This window comes from Barbatula barbatula (assembly GCF_947034865.1).
Source record: "Barbatula barbatula genome assembly, chromosome: 23".
Classification (NCBI taxonomy): Eukaryota; Metazoa; Chordata; class Actinopteri; order Cypriniformes; family Nemacheilidae; genus Barbatula; species Barbatula barbatula.
The window spans coordinates 11,938,900-11,964,036 of record NC_136786.1 but is presented as its reverse complement, the minus strand read 5'-3'; the positions used below and the strand labels follow the sequence as shown (position 1 = coordinate 11,964,036).

At 40.7% G+C, this 25,137-nt stretch overlaps 1 protein-coding gene across 4 annotated transcripts in view; it reads right to left on the bottom strand.

The window, feature by feature from the left end:
- Positions 1–1,705: 1,705 nt before the first annotated feature.
- Positions 1,706–25,137, bottom strand: part of eya1 (EYA transcriptional coactivator and phosphatase 1) — a 38,700-nt gene continuing 15,268 nt past the window's right edge. For all 4 annotated transcript variants that reach the window (XM_079447683.1, XM_079447684.1, XM_079447685.1 and 1 more), the window contains 11 exons: positions 22,438–22,520; positions 21,853–22,039; positions 21,395–21,537; positions 20,354–20,437; positions 16,322–16,411; positions 7,963–8,021; positions 7,719–7,879; positions 7,430–7,544; positions 6,897–7,018; positions 6,143–6,243; positions 1,706–3,807 (listed from right to left, as the gene is read on the bottom strand). In XM_079447683.1, coding sequence (XP_079303809.1) covers positions 3,727–3,807; positions 6,143–6,243; positions 6,897–7,018; positions 7,430–7,544; positions 7,719–7,879; positions 7,963–8,021; positions 16,322–16,411; positions 20,354–20,437; positions 21,395–21,537; positions 21,853–22,039; positions 22,438–22,520 — 1,226 coding nt within the window. In that variant the 3' untranslated portion in view covers positions 1,706–3,726. The remainder of the gene's footprint in view (positions 3,808–6,142; positions 6,244–6,896; positions 7,019–7,429; positions 7,545–7,718; positions 7,880–7,962; positions 8,022–16,321; positions 16,412–20,353; positions 20,438–21,394; positions 21,538–21,852; positions 22,040–22,437; positions 22,521–25,137) is intronic.

Here is a 25,137-nt window from a genome sequence, read left to right as displayed (position 1 = left end):
TAAAGATTCTCTCTCGTACAAGATAAAGTGAACTCTCTCTGCTTGAAACACATTAGCTACCGCATCTGGGGGAACACAGGCATTTTAATAGACCCTCTGGTTGTAAAGTAACTCATGCGGAACAATTTTTTAATGTTTGATATGTGTGTAATACAATATTAGTTCACTCACAATGACGCAGGAGTGGCTCTTTCTATGTGAATCTGCATGAAATCGGTGGGCTGGAGCAGTAAATCACTCTAGTGCTGTTTACTCAATTCTTAATATTTTTTATTATTTGGAGTAGCTTAGGGACACACAACAATATTATAGTTATAAAACAATGAAGAGAGTCAAATGTGGCAGAAGGTGACACACGTTTATTATTATGAATGGAAGTGTATATAGATGAGTGTACTGTAGTAGATATTTTACCATAAAAAAACTAAGGAAGAAAAAGGTGAAGTGCATTCATTCAAGTGCAGACGTATTCATACTGTGTATATATATATATATATATATATATATCCAAGAGAACAAAAGCCATTTTGTCCGAGAGGTTGCAGAGCTTAAAACAGTATTTGGTCTTCCAGTTGCTGAAAAGGGGGAAAGATGCTTTGTTTTGTTACATTCCAGGGATGACAACTCTATCTGTTCCTGCTGGCTGCCTCCAAGTCCCCTTGAATATCGCTCAGATGCCATCTGAAAACTTATTTGACTTGTATATTAAACAAGTGAAAAGAACCGAGCACTTCTTGCATAAAGGCCTCTATTCCTCTGCCAGTCTCTCGTTACATCTTCATTTTGGCCACCCCATAAAATCAGTCTCATAAATATTTTTCATGTGTTATATAAACCAACTCAACTCCCAAATGTAAGTGGCCAAGCTGTGTTTTTAGAAAAATATGCAGACTCTGAGGGAAACATTTGCGCGGAGTGCTGTTATTGGAAGAGTTTGGCTATGCTGCAAAGAAGTATCACAATTAGGTAAGGGATTTACCTTCAGCTGTCCCCAAAAATAACACGAACCGACTGACAAACCTTTGGTGGCCATATGGTAAGATTGTGGCTTATTTTTCCCCGAATTGAAAGTCTGCCTTAAGCAAAATAATCAGATGATTTTTAAGTGTTTTAATAAAGAATATCATCAGACGCCAGACTAATGTTACATTTACTTTACATGTATCCTATTTTACGGCAGTGAGTCACTAAAATCAATGACTGAGGTAAGATCTGTGACTGCACATTTCTTATATAGTATGACATTGTACTAGATACAGGAACTCAGCAAAAGATAATCCAGAATTGTTTAGGATTTGCTTGCAACACTCAGATGGAAGAGGAGAGCACACTGTATGTACTGTATATATTACATCAGTTGTAAAGCTTTGGTTTAACCAAAAGTGGTATGCAAGTCGTGTTGTCTGAGCAGCCGTCATAAAGAAAACTGCTGAATCATAGACCACCTAACTACAGAAGAAGCCGCAAAAAATATACATTTCCATCCAATAAACTATAAAAATGCTATGTGTGTTTGTAAAATGTTAATAAAATGATCTTAGTGCACGCATCTGTAGATACAAGTGACATCGCCGCAAAATAGCCGTCGTTCCATACACTTAATTTCAGAGGCATTTGATCACAGGGTCAAACACTCAATAAATAAAAACTCCATGGCAGAAAATTGCAGAGGCACCATTTCAATCACTTGTGAGCAGGGAAAAATATGTGTAACAGTTCACAAATCAGTTTTTATTAATTTAAACACAATCAAATAATAATGTCAAAAACATCTGTACACATCTTTTTTGCAGACACAACAAACTGCGTTTCACAATGAGGCCCACATATTGTAAATTATTTCCAGTTTGCATTATGATTGCAACATAAAAAAAATCTCGCTGTGTTGAATCTACAAAACATTTCCCATGTCTACTGTAACCGTGATCTAGCAGCAAAATGTGATTCCCCGATATGGGGGGTGGCAGGGTTGGGGGTGCAATAAGAGGAGTGAAATTGTAAATGTGGTGAGAAAAAAAACTAGGCTACAGATGAAGACCTCACCTGCAGGAGCCAAGCAACATCATGTGCTGGGAGGGAAAATTTAAAACAGATTGAGTTAGCTGGGGAAATTCACAGTCGATAGCACATGTATGTTCTCAACTCAACCGTGTGTGTGTGCGCGCATCTGTGTGCCTGTGTGAGTGAGTAGTGGCTTGCTTTCTTAAAGTCCAGAGCTAGAGTTTCTCAGTCCACAGTCACCTTAGAACTATCAATATGCATATTGAAAATCCAACTACAGCGATTTTCAAGTAGACACATTTTAAAGTCAAAATAAAAAGACTACTTCATACAAAATACACTTGCTGTACAAGAGTTTCCGTTGTAGCGCTGGTACAAAAGATAATAAACCCTATTTTGAGCTTGTTTTGAATGCCTGGACGTTGGGGTTTAACATAGCTCCAAAGCAGTGGGAATACAGACATTTACACTCAGTTTGACATTCATAGGATTAAGTTCTTAACAAGTATTTATTAATAAGCTGCTTATGCAATCCGTGATGTTCTTCTTGGAGTTTCGTTCAAGATACCCTAGGGACTTAAATAATTCTTCCCAGACTGTGAACATTCTAGAAAACTGCCCTTTATGAAGTCCCAACCAAAAAAAGTGTCACATTTCATTGTGGAGAAAAGTCTCGCCAACTTTGAAGAGCAGAAGCTTAAAAGAAAAAAACATCAATGAAGGAAATACGAAATCATTGACACTTGACATCCATGCTTTTGGTCATGACAAAACAATTATCACAAAAAATCCTTATCTACATTTATTTATTGAATGAAACCTTAAACACGTCAACACTTTGAGGGTTTGCACAAGTTACTGCGCGCAAACACCTTTACGTACTTCCATGAAAATTAAAAACATTGCCACCTTTCCACAGCATGTACCTTAATCAATATAGGAAGGAATAGTCCAGTGATTACAAATTTACACGCAAAAAATGTCTTCTGTACACGATTGTCTTTGCAATGTAAATAATGCTTTGTTAAAATTTTCCTTAAATTACTAGAAAATCCATTTTTCCTCTTGAAGTGGAATCAAAGTACGTCGTGATGAGAAAAGGCACGAGTCACTCAAACAAAGCGCCTTTTTAAGGGCCAGTGCCACTCCACGAAGTTTCAGATCATAAATAAGAAGCGCAGGACATCCAGAGCAAAGGTTAACAAATCGGGGCTGGCGAACCGAGGAGGCCACGCCCAATTGTCTTTGTACCATTGGTTGAGATCGACGAAGGGGAAACAAACGGGGAGGAAGATTACACCAAGTTGCAGTGGGATCGGAGTCCTGCTATGTTCTGAAGGCATCGGTAGCTCAGTTTTGTCACAGGTGTGAACCCTTGCCAAGTCCCCCGCACAGACAGGGCTGTAAAACATTTTGATGGCTTTCGAAAAAAAAAGCCAATTCACAGTAACCAGGGCCAGCAGCTGCGGCGCCATAAATTCACTCTCCTCTGCTTCGAAAAAGGTTTAGGGTTAAGACGAATTGCGGCCATGTGTCAACACGCTGAGCGTGTTGCTCAGGTTCTGCTCTCTCTATGTGTGTGAAGGATTTTTTTGGTCTGCTACTATTAGAACGCAGACACTTGGGCGACGCAGCCGGCTGGCGATGCTGATGATGGGTGTGGGTCTTCGGGGCCCGCGCACAGCATGGAACACAACAGCGGGGCCAAAGAGCAAAAGGGTGATGCTACAAGTACTCCAGGTCCAGAGCGTGGTGCAGGGCCATGAGGTCAGAATGACTAGATATCCTCCAGAAAGGCATATTGTGCTGGGGAAACAGAAAGAAAGAACATTTGAACGGGAAGAGAAATGGAAAAGAATAAAAACAAAGCATCCAGTGAACACTTGCCTTGGAAAAACAATCACGCCTAGCACATGAGTGTCTAAACATCCTCAATGACCTATAACCACACTAGGACCTTTGAAGGAGGAACGATTTTCAAAGAAGAATCACTGAAGCAGCACCAACAATTTGGTCACTGAGTATTTCATAAAAATAAGGATTAACCTGATAAAAGTTTTGATTTATTAGATTTATGCATTTGGCTTTCATAAAGTGACTCATGGTGCATTTAAAGGGATAGCTCACCCAAAAATGAACATTCTGTCATCATTTACTCACCCTCTTGTCATTTAATACCTGTTTTGCTTTCATTCTTCTGCAGAACTCAACAGAAGATATTTTGAAAATGTTGGTCACTGAACAACGGTGGCCCCCATTGACTTGGGGGCCACCGTTGACATTGGTTTTGTGTACGTACAATAGAAGTGAATGGGTACCATTAGCAATATTCTTCAAAATATCTTCTTTTGTGTTCTGCCGAAGAAAGAAAGCCATACATGTTTGAAACGACAAGACGGTTATACATATACATGATGATAGAATTTTCCTTTTTGGGTAAACTGTCCCTTTGAGGTCACATTTTATCAGATTATATCCTTTAAAGGTTTTTAAAAGCAACCCTTTGTAGTTTTTGGACCATAAACAAATTCTATTGCCGCTGCTGCCTCGTAGTGGCTGCACACTCAAGTTCTGTGTTCGGGTCGGAACACACAGCCCCGACCATCCCCTGCCTCCAGAAGAGAGCATTCGCTGGTTCTCTTATTTAACAAATTCACGTGTATTGTGATGCCCACAGTGAAACATATACAGCAACATTATTTACATCACTGTTAAGAGTTGTGCTTATCAACCACATGGGTGAACCCTGAGCAAAAGTTCTATAGTGTTGCTTTGACAAAGAGTCAAACCTACGACCTTGGCATTGCACCTTATTCGACTAGAAAAATAAAACGACAACAGGAGTTTTAATGGAAGTCCAGAAGAAAAGCCAGTCTGGTGAGTGTTTTGCTATTCCTCCTTATACCATAAAAAGGCCTGATGGGAAATAACTGTTAAACACACTCTACATACAGAACCAAACGTAGCTGGAGACAACATTGCAAATGAGGCATTGTTCCTGGGAGAGACCAGAGGGAAATATGATATTTCCAGAATGAAAAAAGCTTGTCAGCTCCGAGTCTTCCACACACAAACCATTACAGAGTCTTATCAAAGGTGCACCGTCTCTCAGGCATATGTTCCGCTTAGAGAAGCATGCAGTGACCCTCAAAAGACTCTTTTCTTTTGTTTTGTAAATTGTCTTTGCTTTTAACTTTAAAAGCCAGAGATGTTATCTCCCCCTGCCTCGCTCGAGTTATTAACTAGAAGGGAATTGTTTCTGAGATACTTTCAAGACGACGTCGGAAAAACCCTGAAAGGTTTCGCACAAAGTCGCCCTTCAACATTCGTCTTGCATCTGACAAAACTGTGCTATTTTTATTTGCAGCCAGGCTTTCTCCATTCTACCTTATAAAGTGCCCGGGACTTATTAAAACCGTGGCAAAACATTACAGGCTTGGTCTTGGAGGAAATGGGGACTGACATTTAAAACTGAATAGCCGATTTGGCCTCTGTTAACTTCCTCTATTCACATTCCTTGCATGATTAATTGACAACATGGAACTAATCACTTGGCACAATATAATAAAGAATCACGTCAACACTGCACAGCGGGCTGCCGCGTGTGTTTGGAACCTGTCTGAACAACAAACCGGTTTTCTTTGATAATTAATTACATAATGAATAATTTCAGGTTTGTGGTTTATGGCTGAGGCGCTGGGTTTACGTGAAAACTTGGCAGGTGTTCTGAATACACAAGTCCTTTCAACAGGCTGCAGGTAACATAAATCATCTGGTTTGAACAACAGGAGGCTGGAAAAACAACACTCAGGTGCTTGGCTGCCTTTGCCACGTCCCATAATGCTTCAAAAACCCACTAGACTGTCCGAACGTCTCTGTTCTTTATTCTTCAATGCTTGTCATTATCCTAAACGTATCTAACAATGATTTAAGCCTCTTAAACGCATGTTATATTTATGAACTCAAGATGCCTGAGCTGACTTGTCTGGCATTTCACATGGAAGGGACGTGTAATTATGTGATCTCGTCCTTTTACATTCGAGCTGTCAGATGAATTGGGCCGATTACAATGTTAGACTCAATGGCGTTCTCAGGGAACGAGCTAAAGAAATGAAAGGTTTAAGAGAAAAACAGAACGTACCTTTTTCGACCCTTGTTCCTCCTCCACGCCATCGCCCACCACCACATAAACAACTTTCCTCCCAAACCTCTGAATTACTCTCTCGAAGCAGCTCTCTTTTCCTGAGAAGAGAAACAGGTTTAACGCAAAGGAGCCGCGTCCAAGAGCCGGCCCATGTGAGGGCTCTTTAAATACGCAATAAGTTACACAAAATTACGCAGCGTAAACACTTTGCCTTGGCTCGGAGATGCGATAAGATCGATGCCCAGATAAAAGCAGTCTGAAAAGCATTAAGTGTGTCTTATTCCTCCCAAAATATGGGACAAATGGAGTTTAACAAGCTAAATCAGCCTCACATGCGAGCTGCAAGGGAGGTGCAGAACTAGCGGCTGCAGGATTCTGTGTGTCAGCGGTGGATTCGCTTGACAATGGCCTAGAAGTGAAGGTCGGTGTTTATTTTGTGTTGGAAAAGTGGAGGCAGAGCAGAAAAAATGGCCGAGTGGAATGACATAAATTTGCAGAAGTGGTTTCATATGTAGACCTGAAGAGAAGAGGCCCGGTTTAGGCTGAGCTCCAAGAAAATAATCCCAGCCTGATTAGGCCTCTTCCTGAACATCAACCCTCTCATGTGTCCACCACTTCTACAGCCTAACCCAATCACACGCCATGTGTCTCGTGCTGTTTACACGTAATATCGGCGTAATTACGGTCTGCATGAAGAGTCCACTCTTACACAGGTAGCTAAAACTGCAGTTGACCTTAAAATAAAGCGTACCTATTTTTGTGGCGCTGTAGATGTTTTCGATTGGAAAGACGACCCCCAGTCCATAGAGGAGAACCTTTGCGAGCGCAGGTATTAGCTGTGTTGTGGTCACCAAGATGTTTACACAATTTGACCTGTGATTGAAAAGAAAATTATGTCAAAAAAGTGCAGGAAGTACATCGTATTTGTCAACCATAATGCACTGAGCAGCCTTGTAGTTACCCAAAAATGAAAATTCTTTCATTATTTATTCACCCTTATGTCATCCCTAAACTGTATGACTTTCTTTCTTCTGCAGAACACAAAAGAAGATATTTGGACAGATGTTGATAACCAAAGAGCATTGGTTCCAAAATGAGTACATTTTCAATACTCGTAGACGTGTAAAAATGATGACTACATTTACATTTTTGGGAAAACTTTCTCTTTAATTATTAAAAATGAGCGCTCTTAACCAAAAGGTACTGGGGTCTCTACCATTCGTACTATCCAGACCTCCTGTTGATTTATATATAACAGAGATGGGCTCTATATAATTTGCATACCTCGAGTGAATTAATGTTAGTGCTTTCAGTGCCAGTGTTAACCAGGAGTCCGTTAGGGCTTCAATTTCTGCTCGCAATTGCAACCAGGCTTCCCTTTTGGCCGGGCCAAGCAGACCTGAAATGAACAGAAACATTGTTTGAGTTGGACCGTCCTGCGAATACTTTGAGAAATTTCAAAATGTACTCTAACCAAGTGGCTCTGCACAAGGGGTTATTTGAAAATGCGCTTTTTGTCGACACCCCATCCCCTTCCCAGCAATTTCAGCAAAGCAGTTTAATGGGGGATTACCTCCGACGTTATTTTTATAGGTGGTGTAAATTTCTTTTACTCGTCTGTAGCGGAACGCCAGCTTTCTCATCCAGTCCACGCCTCCTCGTACGCCAGTGGCCAGACACAGGTTGGCACTCGTGGCAGCAGCGTGGAATCCGTCCGTGCTAAAATTATATGTACTGAACAGAAACGATAGGATGCTTGTTATCCCTCTGCTTGAATGAATCTAAACCAGTTCTGAGAGAAGCTATGCTAACTGTACCTCAGATCCTGGCCGTTGTCGTCCGACGACACGTCATCGATATGGACCTGATCACACTCCTTCGAAATAAACAACGGATGGTAAGCAAGTATGAATTAAAATACGTTATTTGATAAATGGTTTTCATGTGCAAAATTGGGTGCGATTTGGCAGCTCGAGTCCACAGAACGAATAATGTCAACAACTGTGGAATTCCCATTTGAAGCCTAAGCCCTGTCCTGAAAGCTCAAATCAGACCTCAACCACTTCCAGCCTGAACCCCCCACCTGCTAAATCTTAATAAAAATAAACACCATCATCAGGGGACCGGGGCCCAACCCATTTGGCCTCAACCGCTAGGGGGATCTCTTGATATACACACATTTGCCAGTGCGTAGAATCAATCGGGACTGGATCAGCGTGTCTCTGTGTACTCCGGAAAGGTCCATCCTCTCTGTGTAAGGTTCATGGACTTGTGCCTCAACAAAGAGATAGCTGTGGGATAGCAGGAGTGTCCGAGCCCCCTTCAAGATCTCTAGTTCTTGGAGAGGTTGGATGATTCTACAGCTCTGAGCTGATTCAGCCAGTGCGCACAGTAACACGAACCAGACTTTCTGGTAAATGTAACGTACTAGAAAAATTGAACCTGATGCTAACCGCCAATGAAATTATGACCTCTGATTGCTGCTGAGCCACACACCAACACAGCCTGAGGCCAGCTTTTTGGAGAAAGCAGACTGAAAATCTGTTATTAGTTTTCCATTTATAGTAGACCTGCCCCCCGCCCGCTGCAAGAGCCATGGATGTAAGCAAGCTGAGCCTGAGCATTCAAATCAAACAAATCTCACATGGAAAGATGGAGGTGGTGGCTTGGGCATTGGTTAAACTGTTATACAGTAGGTATACAGTATATACACTACTGGTATAAAATAAAGCATTTGCTCTTGTATTTCATTGATAATTTAATTCTCCCTAAAGTTAGCACAAAGAGATTCTTTTGTTAAACTACGAGTCCAATCTAAAACATAGAAGTCCAGGTGGCGTTTTCCCACAACTTTAAGCCTTTTAATTAAGTTTCAATGAGCTGCTAAGACACCAAAAACACAAAAAGGACTTCCTTGTTTTAACTCGATCTATACCGGGCCAAATGCTGACGTTATAACATTCCTGTCTAATGCTACAGCAGGGCAGGGGTAAGCGCTTTAGACCGTAAACCTTTTTTATTTTACTGGTTCCCCTCTGAACAAATTTTTCATCTCTCTGGATTTGTGGGGAGAGGGAGGGCAGAGCAACGTGAAGAGAAACTCAAACCAGCTGTTCTTTAACAGAATTAAAATCTTGACCCTCAACCTCTGCTCTAATGCAGCCATTCTCTCGCCAAGCCTCTCCCAGCAAGCTTCGAGATCCAAAGAGGAAAATACTTTGACCTGGTGCCCTGCTCCTCCTCTCCGGGGCTCCGCAGGCTCAGATAAGGGGGAAGGGGATGAGGGGGGGTATGTGAGGGGTTTGGGGTGACCTCACATGGAGAACTCGGAGTGTTGTGGGTCCAAGAGATGGACTGCCAATTGGGGAGAGAGCTCACAAACACCTAGAGCTATTTGTGTAATGTGTTTTTAGATAGTCAGCAGTGGATGTTTAAACTTGGGATTTACAAATTTTCTTTCTTAAAATAACCTTTGAACAGGACAAAATAGTTATAGAAAAACGGGGGCTTCTTTGTAACGTTTTACCCTGGTTCACTCAAAGACCATTTTTTTTCTTTTTCGGGTATTAGTCATTATGAAGACAAAATGTGTTTAAAGGACATTTGCGATAACAAAATGCTCCTAAAGGCTAATACATTCATGAAACCATTGCAAAATATCTAAACAATTGCATCTTTTATTCACCTTAAGTTGATCAAAACCCGTGTTTGACTCTTTCGTCTGTGGAAAACAATAGAAGATATTTTGAGAAATGTCTCCGTGGTTTTGTGTCCGGACATTGGAATTCAACGAGGGCCCATGCTGTTTGCTTACGGACATTCTTCAAAATATTTTATTTTGTTTTCTGAAAGGCATACAGGTTTGGAATGACACGATGTTGAGTAAATGACAACCGAATTTTCCTTTTTGGGTGAATTATCCCTTTTAGTGTATTGTTGGAGTGTTGGCAGCTGGCTAAGTCACTTGATGTGAGCTCTTCTCATTGTCGGTATCGCCACATGTTTACATTGCCTTTTAATTCAGTGGTTATTACGACATGCAATTAACAGTTCACAGGCTCCCGGACCTCCAGGATGAAAGTTAGGGCAGAGAAAAAATGCACAACCTCCAGCAATTACTGCACACAGCTGGAGCCCACATAAACCACTTGACTGCCACTCTGGTAGCTGCACCCGGACCCTAATGGAGCCGAGCGGTCCTAATGTCTTACAGTAACTCACAAGACTCATTAGGACAGGTTCTTAAGCACTCGTAAACACCGTTAAGCCTAATGACCGAGGATGGGCCAGCTTTAAGTGCTTAAGTACAGCATGTGGTTGATCTTTAAGGGTGGCTGAAGGTATCTTTCTTTTGAAAGGATGCGATACTATAAATGTTACAAGAGGCAAGTACACTGTAGGTTAAATGAGGGCTGTGAATTCAAGGGAGTGAATGGAAACCGTGTACATGGTGTAAAAAAGTTTGTCCTTGTTTCGTCGTAGTTGTGGTTCTTACAAAACCTACAATCACTCCTAACTGACTCCAGATGTTCCTACTGTAGGCTGTGTAAAGATCCTCCTATGCGATTCATACGCAATTACGTCTTACACAAACACTTTGTCTCGCTGTTTAATTGTAATCATGCTCATCAAACCGTCTCTGAACGAAAACAATGACAAATAATATCCATAAAGAGCTACTGTGGGAAACTCCAAGAGGGGCCTTACAAACTACAAAATAAACACGTTTGAATCAGCTTTCATTCTCTCGCTCTCATTCTCCTTTCAGTTCCGTCTCGGACTATCCAGGCCTGGAGAAACCTTTTCATTTATGCGAGCTATCAGAGCCTCCTTTGTTCGCTGGCGTCTGTCATTAAGCAATCAGGCCGGACCGCTTGATTCTTCCTGTTGGCCAGAGGAAGGGCTTTGCTGCCGACTGCTCGGGAGCGAGCTGCACAACGTCAAAGAGAAAATGATTATTTAAAACTACAAACCTCACTTTCCCTTTCGCTCCTGCTGTTGAAGATGGAAACATCCGTATTGCATTACTCTTGCTGGCTACCTCTGCTTCTACTCTTTTTTTCTAGTAGCACAGGAGGTAATGGTCTTTTTTCCTCGGGCCAGATTTTAAACTCCAGACTACCTATGCAGGTGAGCAGCACAGGTAACAAAGGCACAGTGTGAGTGATTACAGCCATCATCACAACATTCCTCCAAGCCTACAAGCTAAGTCCATGTGAAAAGTCGCAATCCATGGTTCGCAGGTTCTCAATGCTGCACTCCATTGGCAGGGTCTGTCATCCCCCGGTCTGTGAGGGGGGTTCATGACCCCGGGTGTTTCCCCCCTCCTTCACTTTCCCACCACGGTTGGCCCGCGCAAGAGTGAGAGAGGTAAAGAGAGATAGGGAGGGTGCAGCTTACCTGTGGGTCGGACACAGGATATGGAGAACAAAGAAAGTTCTTCAGACCCACTTCATACCAATCCACAGTTTGTGCTTGAACAGTCATGGAATTCAAACACCCGAGTGAAACAAAGCTCTCTGGAAACAGAGGTTTCCTAAAATGGAGGCTTTTTACACTCTCGTGTACATACACGAAAAGGTATAGTTAAATAAAGTCGGAGAGAAAAAACACGGAACGCTATTTTGGTCTCAAAATTATAAAATGCACTGCAAAAACGCTACAAGAATCAAAAACGCACATGTAAAGATATCTAGTCATTGGCTAGTCAATAGACACGTACAAATGCAAAGTGTTCCACTGCACATTGCCAGTTAAAACAAAAGTCAGTCCAAACATGAAGACAAGCAAAAACTTGCTCTTATTAATCCTCTGACAACATGTGGGTTCAACATATCAAATGAAAGCATTTCACATTAGGATCTTTTTGTGAATTGCAGATGATTCCAAACAGCCTTTAAAAACTCGAGTTTGCATCTGAATGTTTTTAAAAGGACGAGAGATCTGATTGTAAACATAATTTGTCATCACAATGTTTCTAACACTACATTTTCCACAGACGCACAACCCCTATTGCTTTAAGACCCCTGTACTGTGGGTTACTGTGGGTAAAAGGGGCCAGATGCTGAAAGAAGATAGACAGGGCAACTTTGAAAGCTCTACATTCTCTTTTTAGTCATTCCAAAACACATCAGGGCTCCTGCCTCGGGGACGTGCTGAGCTCTGACAGCCAACAGATACTACCTGCGTCTAGACAAAAAACACATTCAGTCCGCAGAGTCAAATCCTGTTCCCGAAAACACAACACGTGTAGGGAAAGTTATGATAATGACTTATTTCACTTTCAAAAGAGTCACTCCTCTATTTTGGTTTGCTCCAGAGAGCTCTAGGAATGTTGATGGAACATTTGCTTGTGGTATTGGCCACAAATACTGTATATTAAATAACAATCACCCTTAAATAACCAAGAGTACAACGAAAAATGAAGAGGATGTTAAATACTCACAAAAAAGTTCTTTCAAATAAAAGCATAATTTTATCTCATATTACCACACATGAACCTAACACTGCCCAATCGCTCACTGTAAAATGATAAGCGAAGCCTTCTATCCCATGGTGCTACAAAAGTCCCAGGGTCCTTCGCGATGTCACCGGGTTGGCTCAGGTATGCATCAGCAGAGGTACAGCGGGGCTAATTGAAACCGTTCCCACCTCAGAGTGAGGCAGAGCTCAGAGCCAGGGAGAAGAACTCTGTCCTTCACACGGCGCTGTGTTGTTTTCTCTCCCGGCGAGCCGTGGCTCTTCCCCGCTGAGAGGGAGCACAGCCGATCCTCCAGAGAGGCACATTCCCACACACCAGCCCGCACTCCACCTCTTACCCAACACACAAGAATGCTTTCATCCTTGTGATGTCCCTACACTCAGGTACTGAACACAAAATATCACACAAGATAGAGGTGACGGCATACAAGAGTTATTGCACAACTGGTTATTACTGTATAACTAAAGAGATGCATGTTAAAATAGTTACACTTCTGTACTCATGTGCACATTTTTTATTTGTTGTCCTTTTTAAAAAGGAGTTTTATTATTGATAAAAACCTTTTGGAACGACTGCACAGAAACACTATTTGTACAGTATTTAAAATGCGCAAATTATAGTATGACACATGTAATTTTACCTAAGCTTTCTTTTCAAGAGAAAATGATCAAAATTAATAATTCTAACTCTTAATTAATCTTATTCTATTCAATTGTTATAGCATACAATGCAACTAAATATGTTGTATTCCTCAACTGTAAGTCGCTTTGGGAAAAAGCGTCTGCTAAATGAATTAATGTAAATAAACAACATTCATATATAATTACATTTTCAAGTGTTTATTGTGTTATTGATTTACATTTACCATTAGATACACTCGTTGTCAAGTGTCCTGACAACAAAACAGGCCTATACCTTTTTACATTATTTAGAAACAACAATAATGTATTTAATATAAAAAGAAAATATATAAATTGCATGTTCAAGAAATACATTACATCTTTTTTGTTAGTAGCTAAAATATCTAGAGACCTGCACACTATCAATATATTTTTGTTCAAAATCTGTGGTTCCAGAAAATAACCGCTAAAATCCTCTCATGAAGCAATCTGAATCAATATACTGCGATCAATACAAGGATCACATTGCTGACAAGCATGAAATATATTCTGCCATTGTACAATATCAATAATTAAGTGAGCCAAAAAAACAAGACTGTCTCTTTTTCACAAAGATCTCTGCCACTTTGTTTCTCATGTTCAGTGCTCTCGATCTTTTGTGCTGGGTCAGTGCGACATGTGTGTGTGCTGTATTTGACTTCTTTTCATTCCTCTTCAGTTATCATCAGAACTGATTAAACAAATCACGCACAAGAAAGCAGGCAACAAACAAATAACACAAGCCATCAACTGTGCAGAATGGTGTAACACGACACAAGGCAACATGACCCCGCGCATTGCCAAGACAGAGCAAGGCTTTAATCAGACAGGATGTGACCACGAGAAAATGTATCCTCCGTGCGGATCACAAAACCAAACCAAAATTTATTAACAAATTTTATTCCTGAAAAAAAATAGCATTGCAGTGTGGCACAAGTCAAAGGCTAAAGAAAGCAAATGAAAGACCGTCGTAAAAAAAACACTCAGGGTGTCAATCAGGCTGATGGTGTGTTTAAGGACTACCGCCTGTCATTTGCACACTTGTGTACATGTTACAGAGACGACAGCCTTGTGTTACGAACACCATCAGGCATTTGTATAGCTGTGGGGGAAATCCCTTTACAACTTCGACCAAATTACATTGAGTGTATGCATTTCTTAAAGGCCAGGAATATATATATATATCTGCTGTGGTATTATTTACAGTTCAGAATTTTTCTGAACTTCTGCATTTTCGTATTTGCAGTCTTTATTGCAGTCGCTTGAATACACTACAAAACATCCAGTTGCGGTATTAAGTACAAAAAGTGAAGTATTGCGCCATTACATGCGATTGTAGTTTTAAGAGAAGGTCCTCAGCTTTAAAGTGTCAAAACGAAATGTAATAATTCCGTTGCTGAGATATAGCAGACGGGAAAACTTTGCATTGCACAATCCAATAATTTTACAAGATGCCAGAACTGCCAATTCATACGCGAGCAGTCTAAACACATGAAACAAAATCAAAATACGGGACAGATGTTGTGAAAAAGCCACATATAAGCTTTGTCACAAAACTGTCATTTATTCCCAAAAAAGCAGACTTATTATAGAAAGTGCCGCGCGATTTGAGGCGGCCAAACATACGGAAATATTTAACAGGCAATTAACTTTGATCAAGATGAGCGCGATTGGAATCTCGCCGTCACTCTTGTGTCTCGGGCAGCACAAACATTTGCTTTCTCCCTGGTTCTCGTGGCAGTAAAAGCCGAGCGGGGACGTAGACTAATGAAACCTGGCAGACTTGCAATACTTCTCCTCACACTGAAGTATTAAACAAAACATTTCTTCCATGGCAGGGTCAACCTCGAGCAGGACACAGAGGACAATCATTGGGTCAGCAGAGTCGGGTTCTGGGGAAGAGGGAGGGCGGCTCGCCGGCAGAGTCTAGGTTGGACAAGTGTTCTTGCTCACGCTCATGTTGTATTATTAAAACCTATACTTTTTTTCAATTCTGAAGACTGTGTAAGGTTATTTTCTTTGCAATAAATGGGGAGTTAAGCTTTGAAGCCTTACAAAAGACCAAAAAATGATTTAGTTTGTATTAAAAATCTTCACTTTCAATAATCTGTCAACTGTCGAGATTGTAGAATCAGACTCTTAAATTAATAATTTATTGAATTATGATTTATAGCACATTGGAAGACTTCTATACATATACTATATACAGAAGAATATATATACATATAGGTGTATTGCATTTTGTGTAGACAATTGTCATATGGGTTTCGAACAACACAAGCATTAATAATGTTTTTTTTAGAGTGAACTGTCCCTTTAAGGGTTGAAATGTCCAATACTCAGAATAATTTGCTACAGTAGCTTAAGCAACACCAGATCGGGTCAAACTGAACCTGACTGCTATGAACACATGGAGCAATGCCAATCATGGAAGCCACCCCACCGGTCTCATTTTCACCCCTGACCAATAGGGTCAGAAAGACACCTAGATACCCTCTCAATAACTGCCCCTGGGGGCAGATTTTACACTGATCCAACATGAATCAGGCGCTGCGGGCCATGGAGCAGTTTTCAGACCGTGACTGCGGCCAGGCGGACAGAGACACCGAGTACACAGCATGACACGCAGACAGGCATAGCCCGTACAGAAATATTAGAAGCTGACAAATTGGGGGAAGGTGGGGCAACGGTGGGCGCAGACCTGGGAGACTGAAAGCGCATGTAAAATTCATAGTGTCCCATGGGCTCAGAGGTAATACTTCACCACTGAGGGACGTTAGCGAGAAATAGGCACCCCGCTATTAAATGGTTGTTGATGCTTTGGCTTAAAGTTTAATGGACTGCTCTTTTGCTCGTAATGTAATGTATACACTCTGTTGTGACTTATCCATTGGGGCTGGGTTTTAAATATTGCCACTAAGAAAGCGGGCTGGAGAAGTAATCACAGTATTAGAAAATCTTCACGGGGGGCGAAACCTGCGACAGTAAGCGCAGAAAAAAGGGGACCCCTGAGGAGACGAAGCGTGCTGGACTTACTTCTAAGTCGTTGAAGAAGAAATGTGTGTCGGCCAAGTTGAAGATCATCTCTTCCATTCGCAGTCCCAATGAAACCGACGTTGGTGGATCCTGAAAAAAATAAAACATACAAAATAATACATTTGTAAAGTCCAATTTTTGAAAGTCGAATGAGTGAAAGTCGAATGATGAGCAACAATATGCTATGGACATTGAAATTTTAAAGATGCACTGATATATCGGTCAATAATCGGTATTGGTTCAATAAAAGCATTTTTTTACATTATCAGCTATTGGATGATAGTTCCAAAACAGCCAATGATCAGGGCTGATATATCCTGTCAATCCAAATAATAGGACAATGCAAGAAATTTTTGCTCTGTATATTAAAATATACTGTTTGTTGCTCAATTTTAATAATCAATATATGAATAAATAACATACAGAAAGATAAGAAACATTAGAATAACATAAAAACTACAATTAACTAGCAAGGCTCTATTATAAATTGCTAAAAAGCACTCTGTTAAAGGAGGCTGAGCTTATTTTGCTATTAAAACTCATCTTAGACGTGCCGAAAGTAACTTGAGGTCAAAGTGCCATCATACATATACAGTAGCCGTCTATACACCTCCGACTCTAGATCATCTTTCCACACATTACTACTGATGCATCTCACCCCAACCCCCCTCCACAATCTGATCTCACGTCAGATAAAGTATTTTTCCAACTATTTGTAAAAGGTTCAAGGCGGGAATTTAATAGAAACGGGAAGATGCACATTTTTCCTTCGCGAAACTGCTTTACCGAGTAATGTATGAACCTGTGGATTGGCAGTAATCAAAATGGATTACTCACTCCAAATATAATGGACTCTTCTCTTTTTTAATGTATTCTGTTTCCACAGTAATGCAATACCAGCAGTAATGGTCATCTCAGTGGCTGAGTTAGAGTTGATACTGTGCGTAGATTGAAGTGACTGCTACGTATACTGTATTAAAGGAACAGCTCACCCAAAAATGTAAATTATGTCATCATTTACTCACCTTCCAAAACTGCATCAATGTCTTTTTTGTGATGTTCACAGAGAACGATATTTAAAAGAATGCTTGTAACCAAACAGTTCCTGGCCAACATTGACTACCATAGTAGGAAAATCTGCTTTGTTCTGTTGAACAAAAAAGAAGATATTTTGAAGAATGTAGGAAAGCAAACAGTTCTGGGGCACTTTTGACTACCATTGCAAACAGTTAGTGAGCTAGAACTGGTTGGTTACAAGCATATAAAGATTTGAAACACGAGGGCGAGTAAATAATGTTCCAAAACTGTCCTTTTAAGCTTCTTTAAAAACAAAAAAATCTAAACAGATTAGTTAACAAAGTTAAAGTACGTTGAATGTTGTCAATAGTGCTTGATCGGAAAGCATTCAAACTGCTAAGCTTTCATTGGAGTGCACATGGAGAAAATAGATCCAGTGGCGTAAGGACAAAGTAACCCTATAGTAAAAGCTAAAAGCGACCACAGGGCTTATTAAATGAGCGTTTATGCATTAGTCAAGCATTCGGTTTAAAATCATTTTCGTAATCTTCATTCCACATGGGCTTATGTCTCTATCAGTGGCCGTTCTCTGGTTCTTCATTAAGAGGATACAACGAGTGCGTGAAGGGGACAGGACAGCAGAGATGAAATGAAAGAGGGGATTTATTTCGGTGTCTGTGCGGCTGTGCTGAGTCAGAAAGCTGTGCGCAGGGATTAAAGCTTAAACCCACCTGAAGAAGCGGCTGAGCTTTTAACTGATTACATCCACGCTGACAATGAAAATGTTTTAACTGCGGATAGTGGGAGGGGAAACCACACAAGTAGAACAGAATGCCCAAGTCACTGATAATGGGTATTAACAGATGGTTCACACACTTTTGGATCTTGCATTACTTGTAAACCATCTTCTGTATATGGATTATTACTGTGTTGATAAAAGTCAAATGTGAACTTGATTTCATAGAATAAAATGTTGTGTAATGATCAACCTGTATTTTCAAACAATGATCAAACTGATTATTATGTGAAACAAATGTCTACATAATATAGTGTCAACAAACCTGAATGAATTAAAACTATTTTTTATTTTGTGCAATAAAACTGCATGCATGAGAATTAATAAAAACATTATTAAACACATAATGTAATATATATAACCACTTTTAGAAATCGAACCTGATGTAGTTCTTTGCTTTGTATAGCACTATGGGTGGTAATGTTTAAAGCAAACAACACGTTTGAATATTCCTCCCCTCCAGTCTATTTCAAGCCTGCCACTCAGTCAGCTTAATATAAACACCTGCGTGTGTATCTGACAGTTAATAAAAGCAGGTTTGGTGGTGAGAGGTATGCAAAGTGCACTTCTCCGGCATGGCAGATCCTCTCCAATTAAATCTAAACAATCATTCAGCAAGAGAGTTAAGAATACAAGCGGCCCGGAGTGCCAGAGGGTCTTCTGCTGCCGTCACCACCTGTCCCCACACATCAGCGTCGCGGCAGAGGGCGCCAGGTCCTCCCCTCTAAAATCCCCCTCACCCCGCGGCTCTCCCCTCCAGGCTGACGGCCACACAGCTGGCCCGAGCCATCAGCTTTATGGGAGAGAACTCTGATGCCAATTAGGATAACTGATAACCACAGCGGTGAGCTCTCCGGCATAGCTCTATTTATAGGGCTCTTCCTCAACAGCATGCTTGAAGGAGATACATTTTGGTGAGTTTCTCACTGTTTATATTAAGGCCCATATTGGAGAAATGTGAAGCACCTTGGGTTTAATGTAAGGGGATTGAGATGAGTACGCTGATATGGTTTAAGAGAGCATTATTTGGTCTTTGATGTTGTGGATGGGATAAGTATATTTTGGGTAGGAGGGCAATGCGTAATCAATTATGACAGCAAAGTGAGCAAGACAAAGAAAGAAAGAAAGAAGGAAGGAAGGAAGGAAGGAAGGAAGAAAGAAAAGTTCAATGGCCAAGATGAGTGTATGTGCATGTATGTGTGGGAGATTGGACGCCAACACATCTCATTTCATGTTGAGGCACTAGTTTTGCTTCTTTACCCAGCATGCTCAGCTGAGATAAAGTAAATAAACAGTGCAGGGTCGAGGTCCAGAGCTCCCTCACCCTTAAAACAAAACAACACCCCCATCAAACACCCTGTCTAAGGAACAAAGAGAACAAACAAGCCGCCGGGCCCCGTTCCACTGACATACGAGCGCTGCTGTCATCTATACTCACCACAAAGAAAACCCTTCAAGAGCCAAAAAATGCCACTTCTGTGATTTATTTCCCTCAAACTAGGAAGCAGCTTTTTACATTCTTCTCACAAAGAAAGTCTAACAACACGTGCATATTGAATTCAGATTACAGCTGCATTAAATGTGTGTGTGTGTGTTTGGGAAAATATAATAAGGTGAATTCAGTAAGCAGTCTCCCAAGTCAAATAAAGCTATGAGCTCATTAAAAAGCCTGAGAATCGGAGATTGCCGTATTTCCCAAATTGTTTGTTTATAAGGTTCAAATATAGCTATGACGTTCAAATAAAATAACAAATACAGCGCAGAAGTAAACTTTTCATTACGTATTCACGACCCCATTGATCCTGCTAAATAGTATGATGACGTCAATTTTTTATAACCCAACCGATATAATTAATATAAATAATTGAATCTATTGTTGATATTCTATAACAATCTAACCTCTTCAAATGGCAGTTAAAGCAAACACTTATAAAACTTACAATGCAGGATTTTTTATAATACTGAAAACCCGTAGGAAGTGTCAACGGACATACCCTGTGCAACTGGCTTGTAATCCTTGCCTGTATCAGCCACATAACTCAGACAGCTGCGGGCCAAGCCAAATGCTTGCGAGGCCTCTTCCAACTTATTAAAAAAAGAAACAATTACCCGATCTCAGAGTTCCTCGAAGCTGAACCGTAAACCCAAACAGTCCCTCTTTTCAGTGTGTTTTGTTAAACTCTGCTGCAATATTTGCCCGTGTCTGCTGCATCACTCACCCTTCCGAATCTGTTGGCGTAAGACCCAGTGAGCAAGGAATGGAAAACGATGATTGTTTCATCCAAATCCCAAATGAACACGCGCTGAGAAAAGAAAGAGCAAAATCAATGGCTCACTCAGCATGCAAGATGATCTGATTGTCAATAGGAAGGGTGCATAGATTCATGTGCCCTGGGATCTATACACGTTCGGTCACCACAGCACCCCACAACTGCGGGAAGAGCAACCACCAGACCATCCATCTCCTTCCCCCGATGCATTAACACAATCAATACCAACAAACTAATTAACTAGATTTGTTAACATGCTATGATGTCAGCTTGCTAATGGGGGCAAAACCCGTCCTGAGATCCAGGTCATGGTAATTAAACGACCACGAATGTGTTCTGTACAGCAGAGAAAGACTACTATAAATTTTCTACTAAGAACCAAACATTTAAGAGCAAAATACTTCTTAAAGTCGTTGTCATCAGTGCATTTGCTAAAATCAGTGCTAAACATTTCTGAATCAACTGCACTCTTTTGTATAAAGTGAAGTACAAAAGCAGTTTGCAGGGATTCAAAATCAAATTCTGGAAGTTTTGGGATTAAAAACAAAAGTTAATGTTAAGATGTGAAATTACTATAAGTATAATTCTGCAAGGCGTTTGCAAGGCAGCGAATGTAAGCAAATGTGTAACTTTGGATCCTTTGAAGCATGCAAGATGTTTAAAAAATGTCGGCAAGATGAACATTAACAAATGATGGATTACTAGATTTCGCACAAACTTGTTCAAGTGCAATGTCATTATTAATCAATACGAGGATAAATTAAAAAAACTTTAATTTTTCTCTAAATTATTTTGCTAGCACTACAATTTGTATTAATTTACCGCAATGCAAAATACTATTTTCACTTGCCATCTCAGACTTTTATTTTACGTTAAACCAGAGAGTGAAAGATAATTCTTCATAATCAAATGTTTCATGGTAATAATTTATTTTGAACTCTCCGATTCCAGCTTGTATGAGAAACTGACAGTGCGGTAGAGGTCCAATACCTCAAGGTCAGAGTCGGGAGGAGGGGATGGGTTATTGTTCCTTCTCCCCCTGCCACGTGACTTTCCATCCGAGGCCCGACGCAATCGATCCGAATCTGAATCTTTAATGGGGGTTGATGGACTGTGGATTGTACTGTACTCTCCTGAAGAAAAAAAAGAGGAAAAAAGTGTATCAGAGGTGGAAAATAAAAAGGCAAATTAACATTCTGGCTGGATCCATTTACCCCTCCAGTGTTCATGGCAGTGGCAGATCTGAGTTTAGTAGATCAGGTTATGCTCTAGGTACCATTTAGTTTAAAGAAATTGCAACAGGAGGGTATTTGTGCGTCAATTCCGTTACTTAAAGTTAATTCTTAATTCACAATCATTTATAACCCAAAACCAGCCAACTAGCCAAGCGGTTTCAGGACCGTCCCACCCACCTATTTTCCTAAAACAAATCCACCAAAGCCTCTTACCCGCAGGTTGCTCTGAAAGGGCCTGGCTGGTGATGCCTGAAGAAGGTTCCTGTAAGGTGTAGGTAGCCGTGGTGGAGGGCGTGGTGGGGCTAGTGTTGTTACTGGTCATGTACGGAGAGGTGTATGGACTACTGTTGTAATACTGTGCATACTGACTCTGGCCAAAAGCAGGGTAGGAGGGGTAGTCCTGCAAAAAGACATCAAGGAAGTAACGTGAGATAGGCATACAGCGACGCTGCTACTTCACAGCGCAGATTCCAAAACGTAAACGTGACCATATGTCTCCCGTGTGCTACATCTGGACAGTGATCTGTCTTCACTTCTTTTCTCCTTCTCCACCACTTGTGGCATAATTCATACACAAAGAGCAAGAGGTAATCCTCGCGTACAGTGGTCGGGACATTTAGAGTGATTCATATCATGTGAGTAATATACAAGCGTACACATGTTCTATAAAAGCTTCCAGGAGGCGGGAGGAAATACGGCTTGCGGAAGCCAAAATGCGACAGCCTCCGGTGGACACGGAGGGAATTTCAACATGCTCTGCGGACCAGAGTCAGATATAGAAAATGTTATAATAGCTACCTGTTGTGTACTGTTGAACCCGGTCGAATTTGTGAGGGAATTGCTTCCAGCGTAAAGCCCTGAAGTTGTTGTAAAACTGCCTCCTACGAGTGAAAGACATAATGGTGAGTTATCTCCATATGCAGGGTAAAAACTGATCAGATGTGATACAACAGATATAGATCAGTTACAAGAAAAGACAAACATAAAACAGTCAAATGGTGGAAAAGTAGACAAACTGTGCGTTTTTGTAATGAATGAGATTTTTTCAATTGTTGAATGGGGGAAGATCCAACAACCAATTCAATGGCATTTAAAACAAAGCCTTACTGGTATCATAGGGGCATGATTGTAAGTCTGTGTGTGTATGTGTGTGGGATACAACAGTGGCTTTTTCTCTTGCTATCTCTTGTCTCTGTATCAGTGATCAGATCTGATGGTCGGAAAGGGGGTCGGGTCTATTATTTCATCCATCGCTACCCTTACAATAACAGAAACAGTGGCACTGTTGTGTGTTATCCTCTCCGTGGGGGGGACGGGAGGGGTAGGGTGGTCTTTTACCTGACATCCTGCCTCATTGAATATGCATATCTGTCTGCTTTTCAAGCTGCCCGGAGAAGCACCTTCTGGGTAATTAAATCTCTTTATGGAGAGATAGCATCTGATGACTTAATAACATACGTGACATGAGTTATAGGGAACGGGACAGCCTGAAGGTATGAAATCTTCATTGCTTCTGTTGTGTTGTAATCACATCAAGCCCCGGGTCAGAAGTTTTCTCAAAGCTTACAAAGTGATTTTCCCAGAAGCATTTTCTCATAACATTAACAGATTGTAAGCGAATGAACAGCTGCACTGATGCATTTCCAATGTAAAATGTTCACGAAATGAACAGGCTCAAATAAAGAGGCCACTCACATAATTTTCAGTTGTCTTGAATTGACTATTTCTTTTACATAATTTTTTTTATTTGCATTATTTGCAGAAAACAAGACAAAGTGGTGAAAAATGAAAGAAATATGAAAAAGCAATGTTTTCAGATCTTGAATTTTCCAAAGAAAACAAGTTGTACGCTTTTTTAATGCTTGTTGAAATGCAGCATTGGCAAAACTGAAGGGGTCTCTTCATTTTTCCGGAGCTGTATTTTAACATTAAGATCAAAATCAATTTCAAAATCAGTAGAAAAGAAGTATTCAGTGAAAAAGACCAAATTCTCTTTTGGTCATTAGGAAAATAGATTTTTTTGCTATCTTATTTTTATGTATACTCTCTCTCTCTCTCTCTCTCTCTCTCTTTTGCTCTCTTTATCTCTACTCCCACTATTTGCTTCAGAAATGTTTGGTTTTCCTCTCCAGACACAGTCTCTCACATCTCACATAATGTGAGAGTCATCAAACTCAACAGTCATCCGTCACACAACAAATTAGCTAAATCCACAGTTCATAAAAGCCAGGACTTATGGGATAGTAGTTGGCTCCGGAGAGAGCACGGAGCCACATAAAAGCCCAGCAAGACCTCCTCCGGTCCCAAAAGAATGACTCCATGCTGGGGAGAGGTCTGGTTTTCCCAGGGGCAAAACCCCCGTTCCTTCCCCCATCCTCTCTGTCTTGGTCCAGTTAGTTCAGTTAAGACGAGACACTGGCTCTCCTTATGGCCTCTGCAATTGGGAGTCCATTTGCTTTGCTTGATCAGTCCTCTTGCCATGGGCTATGTCTATCATCAGTGCACAATATTTGTAGCAGAGGTTTTGTAGGCCTCTCTGGGGAGCTGGCGATCAAGTCCAGATGGGCTTCTTTAAAAAGCAGTCTGCTGCCTCTCTCACACTGTGTGCGGAATGGAGGGAGGCCCGATCATTGCCGTAATTATCATCTGGTCGCGGTGAAAATCGGTCAGTGAAGTCCCTCTTTCGTGCTTCATAGCTATTAAGCTCGCAGCAAGGGAAGCAAAGCTCAAACAGGTGTGAAAATAAAAAATGAATTCCCAATTTATACTTGGATGAACAGAGGGAAATTCAGTCGAGTGCAAAAATTTGTTGGCATGTAGGAAATCTCCACTAACAGAGAGAAAATTACAGACCAATAGTAGATTGGTATTTCTGAAATGGGGCCAGTAACAATTCTGATAATTCTCTTTATTCTGTGGTGGGGAGATCGGGGCTAGTTGTCACAAGTTGTTGTAAGGCTTATCTCAGTAACAAAGTCTGTTTACACAAAAAAATTCCTCTAGCAATGTATTTTTATGTATATTAAAAAAATCTTACTTTCTTATTACTGTTGGCAAACTCTAAAATAAGTGAACATGACGCAGATGTGAAGTAAAGAAAAAATGCATAATTTTTTATAAACGTCAGACCAGAGCAAATTGTAAAAACAATAATTAGACATTTATGAACATTATCTTTTCCAATTTGTTCTGTTTGTGTTTCATAATCATTGAAATTTTAATAAAGCAGATCAATATGCTGTTCAATAAACTTAAAGAAAGCAAGACTTTATAAGAAAACCAACCTTTAAAATATTCACTGGAGTGTGACAACTAGCCCCGGTTCATCCCTCTGTGTTGACTCCCTGACCATTTGAAGCACGAAAGATCCTTCTGTGTTACACTTCTAGACTCAGAAACCCAGTGCCGTTCCATTAGACATGAAAGCGCTGGGTAAAAACATTAATTTAATTGTATTCCCTCTGACAGCTGGGTGCAGTCGGCCTCTACTGGGGTAAT